Source organism: Ptychodera flava, chromosome 6 (genome assembly GCF_041260155.1).
Source record: "Ptychodera flava strain L36383 chromosome 6, AS_Pfla_20210202, whole genome shotgun sequence".
NCBI lineage: Eukaryota > Metazoa > Hemichordata > Enteropneusta > Ptychoderidae > Ptychodera > Ptychodera flava.
Window position 1 is genome coordinate 11,784,465 of NC_091933.1, and position 17,766 is coordinate 11,802,230.

General features: G+C 36.0%; 1 protein-coding gene across 1 annotated transcript in view; it reads left to right on the forward strand.

Annotated features, from left to right (window-relative positions):
• Positions 1–6,215: 6,215 nt before the first annotated feature.
• The window catches only part of LOC139134837 (leukotriene A-4 hydrolase-like), a 29,291-nt gene continuing 17,740 nt past the window's right edge, over positions 6,216–17,766 (forward strand). The window contains exons 1-6 of the mRNA XM_070701896.1: positions 6,216–6,881; positions 7,436–7,572; positions 12,842–12,962; positions 15,800–15,868; positions 16,452–16,609; positions 17,273–17,345. Of these exons, the coding sequence (XP_070557997.1) occupies positions 6,708–6,881; positions 7,436–7,572; positions 12,842–12,962; positions 15,800–15,868; positions 16,452–16,609; positions 17,273–17,345 (732 nt within the window). The 5' untranslated portion in view covers positions 6,216–6,707. The remainder of the gene's footprint in view (positions 6,882–7,435; positions 7,573–12,841; positions 12,963–15,799; positions 15,869–16,451; positions 16,610–17,272; positions 17,346–17,766) is intronic.

Sequence of the window (17,766 nt, forward strand, 5' to 3'; positions counted from 1 at the left end):
GTACAGGTGGTTATAAGTAGTGTAAGAGCACATTAAGTTTGTTAAAAATGCCTGATATTTTACTAAAACTAAATTTTCAAAGCCGGCAAATTTTAGCTGACAGCCTTTTGCTGGCAGCCAGCAATTTTCTACATCCCTGCAACCCAAGATTAAAATATTGGTTAGGTTCACCTTTCAGCTTGTCATAAATTGGGTAAGAAAAATGAGTAGATTTATGCAAATTTATGCAAATCACCCGATTTCTTGGCTTCTCTTTCCTCTCAATTTCAAGATTTCCAAAAGAATTTAACTGCGCTCTGGCTTGGTCAAATTTTCTGAAATTTTCACATTATGTTCTTCAACAGTTTCACCCCATTTCACTGCCTAGGGGTCCAATGTTAACTTTACCACAGAAAACATTGGGATTGGTTCAAACCAAGGTCGTGACAAGGGTTAAATACTACTTAACAAAACAACTGTTTTGTTTGGCAATAAAGTTCTTACATTTCAAATATGGGGCATTTTAATTTTGCTTATTATGATTTAAACACTTTTTTGAGTGTGTCTTTCGACTCGTACCATTTTAGAATGAGGACAGATAATGCAAAATAAAATAGTAGTTTTTTTCTACAGAGACTATTGTTTCAAGGGAGATATTAAATTTCAGAAAATAGTATCAAGTTTTTGACTTAAATTAATGTTTATCAGCAATAACAAATTGAGGTTTTCAACCCCAAATACACACTTCAGTAAACTATGCTACGAACTAAAATTGACGATTGGAGACCAGTCGTTTTTTCTACAGAAGATTTCACACTTGCAATCAAGGATCATTCAAAATAATCTCTGAATCATTTTAAGTAATCACCGGAAAGTTACAGTCACTTTGATCAATAATGATTATAAAATTGTCACTATTTGCTCCACCATGTTACTTAGTATTGGTACACTATGAATGTCCACCTTGTGTAATGATCAGAGGGGGGGGGGGGGGGGAGAGTGGCTGTGAGTGGCTGTGATCTGCTTTGTAACATATCAGTATATTCCTGTGTTGTGTATACATTTATTTATTTGTATAGAAATTGTTCTTGGTTATTGGCAGATCAATGTCAGATTTTGGACACAAGAGAGCTGGCATACATTGAGTAAGATCAGCGGATGCATGACCAGGATGGTAGTGGTTTGGAATATACTGACAAAACTACTCATCATTTAGTTTCCAAACCCATTCCATAAACAAATATATACTTAATTTCTTATTTGATACTTTTGATAGAAAATGCCATTACTCACTCAAACAAAATATTCTAAAAGAAGGGCTAACAAATAGAAAATATCAACAGAAATATGGCACGAGTGTTCATTGCTCTTCTTTCTAGCTTTTACAGCTTAAAGATCATGAGTTGCTCACTTCCATAGATAAGCAGACTTGGCTCCAATCCAAGATGCCTCAATACTTAGTCATACTATTCATAACATACAAAAGAAAGACAAAATTTAAGGTGTTTTTATGGCAAATTATTTAAAAAAATATGATACCACTTTAAAGAACACTAACATGCAAATGTTAATCTTCATATAACATTTTAATTTTCTCCAACAAATATTTGTATAAAAGTCATGTTCAATGGGAAATATCTTACACCAAGTATATATTGTAATTCAACAAAAACAACTACATGCAGACAATGATTAATGAAAGAACACAATTTTTAAAATACAGTACACTAGTACTGATGGTATGAGTGCTAAGTTTTACTAGTAACATACATTTTTGTAGGTCTACAATTTTTAAAAATCTAGCCATGAAATTTCAGGACAAAATTGTCTGGTACAATCTTGGAACACATGGAAACCGGTAAATCTATACGTTCAAACCTTTACAGATTGGTTACCTTTTTATAGTGGTCTTGTGGTATTTTACACGTTAAAGTATACTTTTACAGAACAGCTACCTCTCCTATGTGGTCAGTGGAATTGCTCCAATTTGGTACAAAACCTGTGTATAATGGTCAGCATATGCGACTTGGAATGGCCTCTGCCAACACAAAAAAACATTTTACAGTGTAAATAGAGAGTGAAAAGGGGTCTATTTAAACTGATTCTATAGCTGCAAAATGATTCTTTTAGAAATTAAATGCATTTATCATGATTTTCAAGAGATTTATGATATCAAATTTTTTTGATTATGAGTTACCTGTTTCTTAATTCATCACTCAGCACACAAACCATACTGAAAGTAAAGTTACACCCACCCTCTATAGAAAGGCTACCTCCATATACTCATGGTCACTTGTTCTTGGTCCCTTGGGTGACCACTATACACAGGTTTGAAATTGCCCTCATCAAAAAGGCTTTGCAACTTTCTGTGCTTTAATACTATAGGGGTGACCGAATCCAACGCCAATTAACGGTATTACTCAGTAGACCCCAGACCAGTATTCATAACATATGCAGGACCAGCTTTGCTTATCATCAAAACATTTTCTCTCATACAAGTGTATGTATATTCAGTGGTCTGTTGGAGCTACAGCAAGAAGGCAGATCAGAGCAAAATCTTTCTGGGTTCTGGCCTGCCAGGTAGCCAACTGGAATGTGGAAATACCTTGTCTTTGAGGTCAAAATAAGAATAGGTTTTGTTTCTCATCCTTGCATTTGTCTGGTATCTAGTCTAGCCATATTAGCCTTTTTTTTTAATGTTAACTTGGAAACCATGTATGTAAAAGAATTATTACACACAGCAGAAAATGTAACATTTATTACCTGGAGGATCACATGCACGCAATCGTAATGGTCCTTCCATAAGGGAATTCTGAATAGTTCAGATATAATCGTCGCCATGCTGGATGTCAGAAATATTGCAATTTATGTAAATATTCCTGATTTTGTATTTTTCATGTCTGTCAGCAGATCTCATGGGCTCAAAAACCCACAAAAATAGACAACATGGCATCACCATATTTCTGCAAGAGACCTAGGATAAGAAACTAAACCTATTTTTTTTTGCCTTGGTGTAGGTTTAAAATTTCAGCTAATATACAGTATTTAGAATGACTATGCATTTCAAGTGATATTACTATAGATATGATAATTGATTTTCACTGGTATTAACTCTTCACTATATGAAGCATGTCAAAGGCTAGTCCTACCATCAGCAACCGTGGTTAATCATCAATAAATTATCACCAAAAGCAGACCAAATTTTGTTTTTTATCGTTTTAATTCACATCAAAACACTACAAACAGTAAGGGATGCAACTTCAAAACTTTTGAAGGAGCAGTCAGAATTCTACATGCAAAATGTTTTCCACATCCCAAGTTTTGACAATTCTTGCAAGCCTTGTAGTACACTTCCTTTAAAAATTCCTCATTTTTTTCAGGTTACGGTTGTGTGAAAAGTTTGCAAGAGCAGCAGGCATGTTAGCCTACAAAAAAAGAATTTTCTTGCAGATTTTTGTTTTCCATTTTGACCACCCCTAAGATGTAATGGTGCATCCCTAATTGTGCATGAAACATTCACAATGTTTTTAGTATTTGATTCTGAACTGAAACAGGTAGTATAACACCATTGCCCGCCAGGAATGGTGACTTTTCTCATTGTTTAACTAGATAACATCACACATTAAAGTTCCATAAGCTGTATCTTTTGGCTATTTTTTCAGAACTTTTGTTTCGTGGTTTCCCTACACTTTCTGCATTGACTCTCTAAACTGTAATTTAATGCCAAATATTTAGCATATCAACACAACCTATATGAGTATAATCTCCATTGTTATTGTTAAAAATTGTATTCAAGTCAGGAGTAGAATTCATTTGTAAACAATAAACAATGATCACTACACACATACGAGCTGTGTTGACAAAAAGAATACTCGAAATTTCAGCATGACCATATACTCTCAAGAAAAACATTTTTCTCAAGGGTCTATGGTACGACAAACAGATTAGGGTCAGACATGGTTGTTGATATACAGAAGCAGAACATTGAAAAATTACCACCATGCAGTTACAGCTTATGTCCCTTCAATGCACCCCAATAGTCTGCTTAGTCTTGAACCATCCAGCTGTATTTCAGTGCATTACGGCGCATACCCAAATACTTCATGATTAGGCACTGAATGGTGTACTGAAACTATGAATGGAGAGGCATAAATTTGCTCCATGGCTGCGGAGTCTATGGGATATAGTACTGACTAAGTTCTAGACCAGGTACATATACATGTGGGTAATTCAGATTTCATGCTCTATTATTTTTCACAGATGTACCCTGAATACTAGTTTGAACTGCAAAGCACACGGTGTAGGATTTGGCCATAAAACAGTAAAATTGCAGGTCAAAAGTGTATGTTTTCATTCTAATCAGGGATATGACATCAATACTACATTTTCTGCAAAATGATGGGTAAAAACCGTGCTAAAGGCAAAAGAAGGGTCAAAATCTACATTTTATCATCAAGGGGCGATAGAGGGGAAAAGCGACGGCAGATCGTCCATGTAGCCGACACGAACACGAAGTGTCTGTTGCCGGCTACCGAAAACTATGAAAAATAGTAAAGAATGAGCTACAAAATCACTATCAGTTTTAAGTTGGCAGGTAGAATAGTCTGTGCCATTGTATAAAATACTATAAAAATAGTAGAAAGTGAAAAACCAGCTGAAAGTCAGTTGAGGAGACCTTGACTGCATATCATTGCATCTCATTGTCGGCTACATGGACTGTGTGCCAAACGCGAGGGCTATCAACAACCAGTGCGTGCGTCCCACAGGCGTGATGTTTACTGGGTAGTTTGTTATACACTCAGTGTGACAGTTTTCGGACGACCTCAGTTTTCGGACGTTTAGTGACATACTGTTAGTTACACTCACTTCGCTCCGTATCGATAGCGTTTTACAGGTCATGTGACCTCATATTAAGTCACATGACACTGTTGTCCCGTTTTCGATGGTTTTTTTGGTAGAAGCTATTGAGTTCGCTACGAGCGGCGGTCACAATTTGTCGTTTGACATAGCGTCAGTGATACTGTCAACATTCTGCCGTCAGGTCAAAGTAACTGAAATTTTGACTAAAGTCCTGATTTAGCATTGAATTTTGAATGTGGGGGAGAATAATGATTTTGAAAATATTCTTTCCATTGTTCGCTACGATTACATGTAGTTTTAACGAAAACTGCGCAGTTTTTTCGAGAAAAAAAAGTACATTTAATGAACGTAAGAGGTGTACAAGTTTTCGGACAGACAATATTTAGCATTATTGTGTAAACGTAGTAAGTGACTTACCGCGTAAAAACTTGACAGGTAAATAATTCCATACGATGAGATATACTCGCTTTTTTTATCAAATAATGCCTGTGCGATTCTAATACAAACAAAATATGCAATGGAAACAATTATAAGTAATACTCCCTGTACAAACTTAGCGAAGTTAGCCACACCGTACCATACAAGGTGCCGAAAGCAACACACACAGAGACAGCCCGTGTCCGATATCTAAGCGCTATACACGTCGAAATATAGTTGAGTCGTCCATGGATTATACATAACTAATTATCATGAAATATTCTTATATACAGTTTTCTAAACACATCGAAATTAAAAATCGGTGGTTTGAAGTTTCAAATTATCAATACTTAGCTCCTAATCACATTCCAAACACGACGTCCGATTACTGGGATTGCAGTCCGATTACTACGCACTCAACATGGGGTCAAAACTTTGGCAACTTTGACCCCGAAATACCTCTCCCGTCGTGTCAACTGAGTTTGAGGATAACCACAATAAAGTTTCGAAAAGTATGGTAATAAGATTTTGTATTGCTGGTCATTTACGAAACGACTTTGGGCGAAATTCACTACCCTATCCGAAAACTGTCACACTGAGGTACCGGTAAGTGTAATTTTAAGCTACGTTTCCGCGATGTTCTCTTCCGTAGCCTCATCACGGACAGAACGTCGGAACGTAGCATAAACTACACTTATACAAACTACCCGTAAACATCACGCCTGTGGTGTGTCCTTCCTCCCCCTCCCCCCCCCCCCCCCCTCCCCCGGCACGAGCACTCGTCTCTCGGTCATGGTATATGTTCACACCCGAACCTATTGCAGTCGCTTGTGGAGTGGATACACAGCGGACTGTGTGACAAAAGTACAGGGGCTGTCCCCCGCGCGCCGCAAGTGTTCCCCGCGCTGTGCGTGAACAGCCTAGTAGTATACATATAAACCTGCACCAATCTTCACATCACATATATGGATGCTACTGTACATTGGGGCGTGCTGTTAGTAGTGAACTGAATGTTCAGCTTCGATATAACGAATGAGATATCTCATCTCCCTTCGATTCATATCTAATGATAATAGATTAATACTCGATATTAAGCTGCATATCGTGAAACAAACCTAGCGTTGAACTTTGACCACCGTTTCCTTCGCCCCACACATATGCATGCAGCCATCTTAAGTTGTGACTACTACTACTATGTACATATGGAAAGTATACGGGGTACACACAGTGATAAAGAAAAGTAAGGGCTTCATATAAAGATAACTCGTTTCAGAATTTAGAAGATTCCTTCATAAGAGAAACTTAAAGGAATTAATGCTCGAGTATGCGCTAAGAGTTGTCCTATCGGCGTTAGAAAGAACTAGCTGTTATTCCGGTGTTATATCTATGAATGACTGTGACACCCCCTGCGATAACAGACGATATTGGTTCTCTTCTGCTACTTGCAAACCATGGCTGCCAAGTCTGCGGAACACCGTACGAGAGATCCCAACACCTTATCCAACGTGCAAGAGGTCACCACGACCAACATCAGTCTACAACTTGATGTTGACTTTGGTAAACGCACGCTGAGTGGAACTGCTAAACTAGATTTGAAGATTTTACAAGATGGGATCAAAAATGTGGTAAGATATCGTGTGTACTGTACTGCACGAGTCTTCTGACATATGCATGATCGGCCGAATCTCACGGTGCAAAAGATACCGCACGACTCTGCCTCTCATTTTGTATGCAACATGTACATTTTGTATGCATCATTCGATGTCTTGAGGCCGGTGATGGGAAGGGCATGTCTGTAAACAATATCGCAACACGGTTATTGCAATTAATATTTTCTATTTCTAAAGTGAACAATGTGTTACATCCTTGCTACAAAAATTTTATTTTGTCCAGACAGATAGAATACCTGAGAACCTTCATGTTTTGCCGTACCTTCTTGTTTCTAAGTTTACATAAATTATAGTGCCATGACAACAGTGCAGCTGATTAGTAGCGGTAAAACCTACGTCTTACTATATTTTGGCATTGAAGATTCAAATATTTGCTCGATAATATTAATAATGTAAAAATCTTTCTCTGGTAAATTGATTGTTTGAAATTTATTTATTTGTTTAATATTTGTGTTTTTATTTGTTTACTTATCTTATTTAATGCATGGAAACTGCTTGACAAATGGCAGATTTTGGACACAAGAGAGCTGACAATACATGGAGTGAGATCAGAAGACGGCAATGCTTTGGAATACACCGTGAGAAATGTTGCAGCATCTCCATTTGGCTCACCTCTAGACATACAGTTTGCCAACCCACTTGACAAGTAAATATAATATTTTTATTTCTTATCTGATACTGTTTAAAGAACATGCCATAATTACCATAAATCACTGAAATGAAAGATTCTGAAAGAAGTTCCATCAAGTTTACAAATGTAGCTGCAGAGCTGCAGAAAGCAGCTATTGTAACTGCCAGTCAAATAAGTTACACATTTTTGTAAGCCATGGTGATACAAGCATGCTAACAAATCATTTATTTAAAGTTAATGTGACTTGGCTAATAAAACCCTTCTCATATAAAAAAGTATAAACTTGTTTTAATTATTTTACTTTAGCTAAAATCATTATAACTTGATTTATGTTCTTAAAGAACAAAATTATGTAGCAGAAAAGCAAAAAGCTTCAAAAAAATGTATAAGACTCTTTGTGAACCATTGTCTTTTTGTACCAGAAGTATATGGCAAAAAGCCAACAGAAAAGGACTAGGCTTTTGAATTTATGTATTTGAGTTGGATTTATAAATGCTTTGATCACTGTAAATCCTTTGTACATTGTTGAATTATGCGATGACACAGGACATTGTAGAAGGTGACCCTTTGCTTGCACCATTTATTCCTGGCCATGGTGATATGACAAAGAATTTTGATGGTTGAGTACTATCTGCTTGATAGAATGTCAGAGTATTTTCACTTTCAGTTTGTTGTGCATATAGCTATCTCTTGTTGATAAAACAGTGTAGACATCATTTACTTTGACAAATGGTTAAAATACGGAGATTATGCCATGCTTTTATAAGCTTGCAAAATGGTCAAAATATGTTATCATTTAATGTTCCAGTTTGTTAAGATTTTGAATTTAATAAACAAGGACAAGATTCGGTATGACTGTCACAAAAGTTTCGTGTTTAGGTTGAAACTTGATCTATTTTCCAATTCATACTTGGCTGAAAGCCTGACAGGAGAGTAGAAGGGCTTTTAGATTTTTATTTGAGTTTGATCTGTAAATGCTGATCACTGTAAATCCTTTGTACATTGTTGAATTACATAATGATGCATGGGGTTGTAGAAGGTGACCTTTTGCTTGGACCAGTTACTCCTTGCCATGGTGATATGACAAAGAATTTTGATGGTTGAGTATGTGCCAAGAACAATCAGCTTGGTAGAATGTCAGAGTATTTTCGCTTTCAGTTTGTTGTGCTTAGCTATCTTGTGATGATGATAAAATAGTGCAGATATCATTATATAATTTTACTTTGTAATTGTCAAAATATGGACCTTATATGCCAATTTCGTAAGCTTTCAAATTATTACTACCAAATAGGTCAGAAAATTCCTGTTTTTGATCTTTTAATGTCACAGTTTAATATCTTGAATTTAGGGACGAGGGTCAGGTTTTACTAGTTATCTTGAATTTAGGGACGAGGGTCAGGTTTTACTATGTTATCTTGAATTTAGGGACGAGGGTCAGGTTTTACTAGTTATCTTGAATTTAGGGACGAGGGTCAGGTTTACTAGTTATCTTGAATTTAGGGATGAGGGTCAGTTTTACTAGTTATCTTGAATTTAGGGATGAGGGTCAGGTTTTACTAGTTATCTTGACTTTAGGGACGATGGGTCAGGTTTACTAGTTATCTTGACTTTAGGGACGATGGGTCAGGTTTTACTAGTTATCTTGAATTTAGGGACGAGAGTCAGGTTTTACTAGTTATCTTGAATTTAGGGACGGGTTCAGGTTTTACTAGTTATCTTGAATTTAGGGATGAGGGTCAGGTTTTACTAGTTATCTTGAATTTAGGGATGAGGGTCAGGTTTTACTAGTTATCTTGACTTTAGGGACGAGGGTCAGGTTTTACTAGTTATCTTGACTTTAGGGACGATGGGTCAGGTTTTACTAGTTATCTTGAATTTAGGGACGAGAGTCAGGTTTTACTAGTTTAATATCTTGAATTTAGGGACGAGGGTCAGGTTTTACTAGTTATCTTGAATTTAGGGACGAGGGTCAGGTTTTACTATAGTATCACAACAAGTTTAATTTTGGATTGACACTTGATCTATATTTCAATCCACACTTGGCTAAAGGTTCTCGAGAAAAGTTAGGAGTTTTATTTGTTATGTGCTACCATTCAAAATGCCATAATTACCTTTATAGATCAAATCAAAGATACTGGAAGAAGTTATATCAAGTTTGTTGCAGATATAAAATAACTATAATCACTTGTCAAATTAGCCATAAATTGTTAATTTGTCAGTCTTGATTACAGAAACATGCAAATTTGCCGCCAAAAATACGTGTTTTCCAAGTTTATATGGAATGGATTGTGATCATACCATACTTAACTTTAACAAGCAGGGGAACTTTTTGTATTTATGAATTCTGTTATAAGATTATAGTAAAGTCATGATCACTGAAAAACTTTAGAAGAGCTAGGAATAACTTTTGTCACGGTGGCAGAAAAGCAAAAAAATTCAAAATTGTACAAGAACAGTATGGGTGAACCTTTCTATTATGTAGTTGGCACAAAGCCTGTCAAGAAAGGACCATGCTTGTTGATTTATCTGAGTTTGTTTTAAATGCTGTGATCAGTGTAAATCCTGTGTACATTGTTGAATTACATAATGACACACATGAGGTAGTTCAAGGTGACCTTTTGCTTGGACCAGATACAATATTGCGTTGATGATATGAAAAAGAATTTTGATGTTTGACTATGTGCCAAGGACAGTCTGTTTTATGGGATGTGTAAGAGTATTTTCACTTTCAGTTTATTGTGCCATCTTGCATTGATGATGAAACAGAATAGACACCATTTACCATGACAAATGGTCAAAATATGGAATTTGTTCCTAAGATTATTACTATCCCCGGAGAATTCCTGAATTTAGTAATCTAACGTCCACAGTTTGTAAAGATTTTCAGTTTTTAATAAGCAAGGACAAGTATCATGTTCTACAATCATCACAAAAAGTTTCTCATGTTTACAGACTTGGTACAATTTCCAATTCGCCCCTGAGTGCTTCATCAGGGTTCTAAAGCAGAGACTAATGTACTTAGGAATACTGATAGACATAGAACAGTACTTATGTTAGAATTGTTGATGCCAAAAATTGGCAGTCTTTTATTTAGTTATCTTTAGCACTCATTAGCTGCATTAGGGAAGCATGCTAATAAGAAAACATCCCTTTGAAAACTTATTACACAAATTGATATAATCAAAGAGACGTTGATGCCCAAGGTTTGGTTTTGGTTTGAGGAAATTAAATTCTCATTTATGGAACTATACAATTGTTAATTATCAGCATTTCATCTACTTTAATTACGTTAATGTTTTGATAACTGATGCTATCTGATCTAACGCATGGGCTGATCAGTCATGAAACTTAATCTGTTAACTAAACAATAATTAGGAAATGATTTACCATTTCTGAACAAAAATAAATTCAAAAAATATGTCATTATCTACAGTCAGCAAATTTTATACCTTGCACACCTAATATTTAGTACTTAATTTATTTTACAAACCTTCGTTTTCCATTGAATCTAAAATCAGTTGAAACAATTTGCTATTTGTTTTAATCCTCTTTTCTCCCAAGTTATATTTATTTCTATGATTTGTCCATGGAGCCTGGTAGAAAGAGGATTAATATCATCAGGAATATGCCTCTTTAATTGAAATATTGCATGTGCCACTGACTTATTACACTAGTACTAAAATATGGGAACATAAATTATAGATTTACACTAAGCAAGTGCTATAACACAATGGAAAGTAAAGTAATACTGCAACAATACAACATCATATTTCATCGTCATAATAAGTATGTCTTACAGGATTAGGTCTAGCTCCTATGCAACAACCTGTTAACATTCAACTCATGTGCAACATTGATTGCATATTACACCATACTGATATTAGGTATTATCAGAACAATTTGATAAGAAGAAAATTAAGTAGCAAACTGTGTAGGTCAATTACTAGTACACTCTGATCAATGGCAGGTATCTCACCGTTATGCTAAATGACAAAAATAACAGCAGGTAACTAGGCAGTGCACAGCCCGAGACAGTAGAGGCATAGCACAGGTGCATGAATAACAGAGCACTCAGAGGTCACCTTGGGTCACGTAATAACATTGACTATAAAGCAAGCCAATGAATGAACCCACACTTTCATTCATCTTTGACCCCTGTCAGATATAACCCCTGCTGTATGCCCTCAGTGGTTTCAGTCTATCATAATTAACCTGTGCATAGGGTGAAATAGCCCTGCAGATACTGTTTACTTCACTGTATGGATGTCACCATTGAGGGCGTACTGCTAAATCTATTACCGCCTGTAGTATGATGATCTACCTATTAAATGTTTCAGGCCATTACAACAGTATTATACATAATAGAATTCACTATGACTATTGCCTATGGTAAGTGACAAAACATGCTTTGCAATTAGCTGAAAGCTACATTAAGACTTTTGAAGAGACGTAGCACTAATCTTGCAATTATCAAAACTCAAACAGTACATCTCAGCAATGTCATAGGTGAAGACCTGCAGAAAACAGTCCCACTGCTTGATTTTTTGAGAAAATATCAGTGTCAGATGGCCAACTGTCTATTCACCTGTCAGAGTGAACTACTTGATGCAAAAGCATCAAAATATAGTGTCCTTGTCTTCTGTCATCAACACAACACTGATGTTTACGAATGAATTTGCTTATTGAAAGATGTTTGTACTTTCTTTTATGTTTTAACAAGGCTGTTCTTCAATTTCAAAGGCTGTTTAAGCTAATCATTTACACAGGGATAGCAGCTATAACTTCTGATGATTACAATTTTTATATTAATGCAACAAAAGTATTTTATTGTTCTTATCCTTATATTATGATGAAATGCAAATTAAATTAGCTTTGCAAATGCATCATATTGTGTAGAATAAGCATTACTATCATTGACAAATGAACAAGTCAAAAAAACACTTGTTAGAAATAACACTGGACAGAACAAACATTTTACAGGCTGTATTGATAGTTGAAATTTGGGCATTTTGATATGAGCAAGAGACTACCTTTTACTAACAACAAAAATACTAAACAAATACCTCAAGAATTACCGCCAACAGTTTAAAATATCTTACAAACAGAAGTAATTAAAATTTCTTGAAAATACATTAAGAGTTACTGCCAATACAGCTAAGTGTAATACCTTACTATATTAGCTGATTCTGATCCAAAACTGCAATAATTTGAATCTTTTTGTAAATTACCATTTTTAGTATTTTCCTTGCTCTATATTAAGCAATTGTGAGTTGTGTAATTTCAGAGATGCGACAACATCTGTGTACATCCACTATGAGACATCTCCCAAAGCTAGTGCATTGCAGTGGCTGACACCTGAACAAACAGCTGGCAAGAAATACCCTTATCTCTTCAGTCAGTGCCAGGTAAGTTATCGATATGTGTCCAACCAATACCGGTACAGAGACTCATCAAAGACATTGCAACATATTGTTGATAATTACAAGGGTATTACTCATAAAAAATGAGAAATACAGTACACTTTTTACTTGTAGATGGCATGGTATTACGGCGCAAACTTTCTACCGGTATAAAGATAACTAATGTTAGTTTTCTCTGTAAAATTCTGTAAAAGGTGCACAGGACCTATAGAGTAGTCTTTTCTGTTACGCCTCTAACATCAGATGCCTGTTGACTCACAGGGAATTTACACATCAATGTCATTATGATAGGTACACAACAGTTAGCTCTGCAAGTACATGAAAAGTTCAGCCTTTTTCTTCCACCTAATAGAACAGTTTCTTCCACCTATTAGAACAACATAAATTTTGTAATTTCATGTATTTATGATTGGGAAATTACAAAAACATGTCCCAACAGCTTCCAACATGTGGGACATTTTGACTTGGAGCATGGTCTGTTGTTATCAATTTACTGATAAGCAACAGATACGCCAGTATACACATATTGACTGGCAATGAGGGCAACAGCATACATCTGTATCCGGGGGTCTGTGAGTCAGCCCCAAAAGCTGACTGTTTTCCGAAGCCAACAGCTAAAGGAAACAATCTGTTTTTTGGGGTGACTCCCAGGCCCGAGGGGTTACTGACATATGCTGTTGCCCTCATGGCCAGTCAATATGTGTTTTATAACACACCTCATCTGCAGTCATGCACAAAACTTGTCGCATGTAATATGTGGGAGTGGTTCAGCAAGAAAAAGTTTTCCGCAACAGCGTCACAATACTTCTGCAAAATATTCAATGCACTTTTATTATAATTTTCATCCGTTTTGATTCCTTGTTGGAAACCTGAGCATTCAGTTCTTCTTCAGAAAGTAGGATAAACTGAGAAATTTCTCAGCTAATGTTTCGCTCGGCATAATCAGGTGACATATTTGTTTACATTCCAGTTCACGCATGCTCAAAAGCCGTTTTTTCAGTCAGGGGGTATCATTTTTTGGAACTGATGCCTGGCAGGCAATAGTTTCGACAAATGATACCTGATGATGTCGTTTACATGGATCAGCACAAAAAACACATCCCATGTGACTATCATTGATGAATGGTTCTACTCCGGAATAAAAAGGACGCGATGCGTATGCCGTTCTGCATACTCAGAACGCCCAAATAATCACGTGATGCCGGTACAAACAAACCCACATGTGTACTGAACGCGTATGGAAATACACGTACGTCTGTGCGCGTTTGCGCACATGGCTTTGTTTGTACCGTGGTCGATTCGAATTCCGGGTTTGATGTATTAGAACACAGACTGTGGATGAGGTGTGTTTAATGTGCTATGAATGTTGATAAATGTATCCCCTCAGCATAAATGTATCCCCTCATTATTTATTGACACATTCAATTGTCTACATTGATGGAAGCTAATACAAATTTCATGTGACGTTGAATTTCTCTGGCTTTTATATTTTGATATTGTAGTTAACAAGCGCATTGTTATGTCGTGAAAATGAACAAACTGCAGAATATTTTGAATTGTGCTGCTTTAAATCCCTAAAGAATCAGCCAGCAACACCCTATGACAAAACTTTTGGAATCAGAATTATCTGTTAAGTAGAGTTATTGTGAGAATAAGGAATGCATAAAGTTTTCTTGGTATCATTGACTTAAACCTTTTCTTAAAATGTCAGAGATGGCTCTGAGCACAGACATTGAGAAATATTAGGCATGAATGCAAAATGTTCATTGTGATTCCCCAGTTCCCCAGTTCCTACAATATGCAATTCAAACCTTCAAATGACATCCTTGAACTTGTCATCAGTACCTGCACACACACCAGTGCATATGCTTCATTGTGTCAGGGCATTTTAAAATGTACAAAACATACAAATTGTTATACATATCTGACAATAAGAGCCATTCATGACACAGTTCAGTGTTACCAGAAAGTGATATGATAATGTAGACATACTGAAGGATTGAGATTCATAATTTTCAAATCTGGTATATTACTGCATTATCAGTATAAAAACCCTCTTTTTAGGAAATCAGTGCATAGTACCGGTCAACATGTGGCAACTCTACCATGTACACGTACTTTACATGATTTGGTACATATTTTGAAAATCATGTTTGTCTTTATACCAATTCATAATATATCTTGATCATTAAATTAAGAATCAGTGTTGTAGCCAGGATGCACCCTTGCAACAAAATTCCTAAAACAGATCTTGTTGTCCCACATTCTTGTGCACTGCGGGTCACCTCAGGCTCACATGTGAGTCTACTGTGTTCAATGAATGTAGTCTGCAAGTGATATCTGTTACTGATGAAGGCCTTTATTTTGCATGATTATTTTGAGGCTTATATTTACGTACTTTTGAAGCTGAGATTAAAAGTAACTAAACGTTGCACTGAGTTGTTGTCCATCTTTGCTCTGATTGAAGGAAGATACGTTATACTGTTACAATTGCCTAATATTAAATCATAGCGACCCAAGTCCGGAAGCTTTAATTTTGTTTTCTGAAACTAATTTATGATAAAAAAATACAAACTTTGATTTACAACTGATATATGTTGTCCCCAAAATATGCGAAATGTCCCCAAAAATAAACGGTAGTGGGACACAATGTCCCTTGGTTTAAAATTCCTGGCTGCAAAACTGCAGAATATGTGTAGAATATATTTAAGAGCCAAGACTACGAGCAGCTGTTCCCACACACATTGAATACTCTCAATGTTCTGAAAATGTAACTTACTACAATGTATACCTCATTGTATAGTGTTTTGTTCATCTGACAGGCTATTCATTGTCGTAGTATGGTACCATGCCAAGATGCTCCAGCAGTAAAATCAACATATCAAGCCAAAGTAAGTACATTTGCTTTTCATCGTCTTGTGTGCCATCTATATTTAAAAATTAGTATTATCAATTGTACAGTGTCACAAGACACCTTACAAATTTGCAATTTCGAAAACAGCAAATTTTAATAACAGCAGTGTTGCTTTACTGAGAAGTAAGTTTTGTAAACTACACGAGAGAGACCATTTTGTATGGTTTGGGGGTTTGAATTTGAAAGATTTTCAAAACACCAATTGATTCACAATGGACTCCTTTGAAAAAGTACAGTACCTATTAATGTTTGCCTTAAAAAAGTACTATGGAGATACTATAAGGAAGGAATTAGTGCATTTGAAAAAAAATCAGCTGTTACATGAATAGAATAAATATCTGTGCAAGTATACTGTAATACACATCACTATTTCAAGAGCTTTTAATAGGTAAAGAATTGTTTTAGCGATATAGAAATTTCCTGCAGCTTTTTCTCATCCTGGAAAATTATTTAGTGTACACCATATGTTAATGTGTTGTCCATGGAGGATATAAAGATCTTTGATATATTAAACTGTCCAATTCCACCTTCACTGAAAACCTTGATGCATTTCATCATAGATAACCGTACCCAGAGAACTTGTGGCGTTGATGAGTGCGTTGAGAGTTGGAGAGGAACCTGTCACTTCTGACAAAACGAGGTGGACTTACAAATTTCATCAGAAAGTACCTATACCAAGCTATCTGATTGCCATCGTAGTTGGTGCATTGGAGAGCAAGTAATTATGCCAAATTTCTCATTCCTGGTTGTAAACCAAACCCATTTGTATCAGCCTGTGTATCCATCATGAGTCTGTGCATTCTCAAATACCAAAAACTTGTCCCATATGCACATGTAACACTGAAAATGTCTAATCGTGACTGACATCAATACATCATCCGTTAGGATGTACACACATGTGAACAGTTCATGCGTGCAAATCATCACTTGACCCTATAATCAATTTTAAGTGTACATAATCTGTTAATGTTTGCAAACATTTGTGATAAATGCGCCATATTATGCTTACGTGTACATGCTACAATGTATTAGTGGATTATACACAAAATTATAATCGTTCAGTAACCTGAAACAGTAACATCAGAACATATTCTGTTATCTTACACCAAAGCTGTCTTATTTCCATATTTAGATTCCTTGTTTACCTATTGTGACCCCATACCATTCTGGTCCAGCACTTTTTATCATGAATTCTTGTTGTACCAATATGAATATGGATTGAATTATACTTATAGACAAAGACTTTGCTTCAAATTAGCTTTTAGCTGATTTGACTTAATTTGCGCTGACAAGCAGTTACACAATCACACCGGAATGTATACGCACAGCTACTGTGCTTTGCAATTTAAAATATATTATTAATATTCTGATCTTTTTCCAGGGTTATTGGCCCAAGGTCAAGGGTATGGTCTGAGAAAGAGATGGTTGAACGTGCTGCATATGAATTTCAAGATGTAAGTTTTCTGCAACTGATTAACATTTACTGGTGTGGTACCAGTATTAGACTAAGAGGACCTACATAAAAGCTTGTTAAAATGCATCCACAATAGCCAAACAGTACTGCTTTCTGTCCTGGATGTATGAAGGCCACATTACACAATGTAGAGTCATTCAATCATTTTAAGAGAATATTAAAAACCCCATGGATTCAAATGCGATGACATCTACATGTAGATTAACTTCAACAATTCTTACAAAGTGAGAAATCATAACCTCATTTTTAGCTCTATAGACTATAGTCTATAGAAGCTATTGGGATGGGTATCCGTCCGGCGTCCGTCGTCAGTCTGTATGTATGTATGTATGTATGTATGTATGTATGTATGTATGTATGTCCGTTTGTGAGGCGTCCGTCCACTCAAATATCTTGAGAAC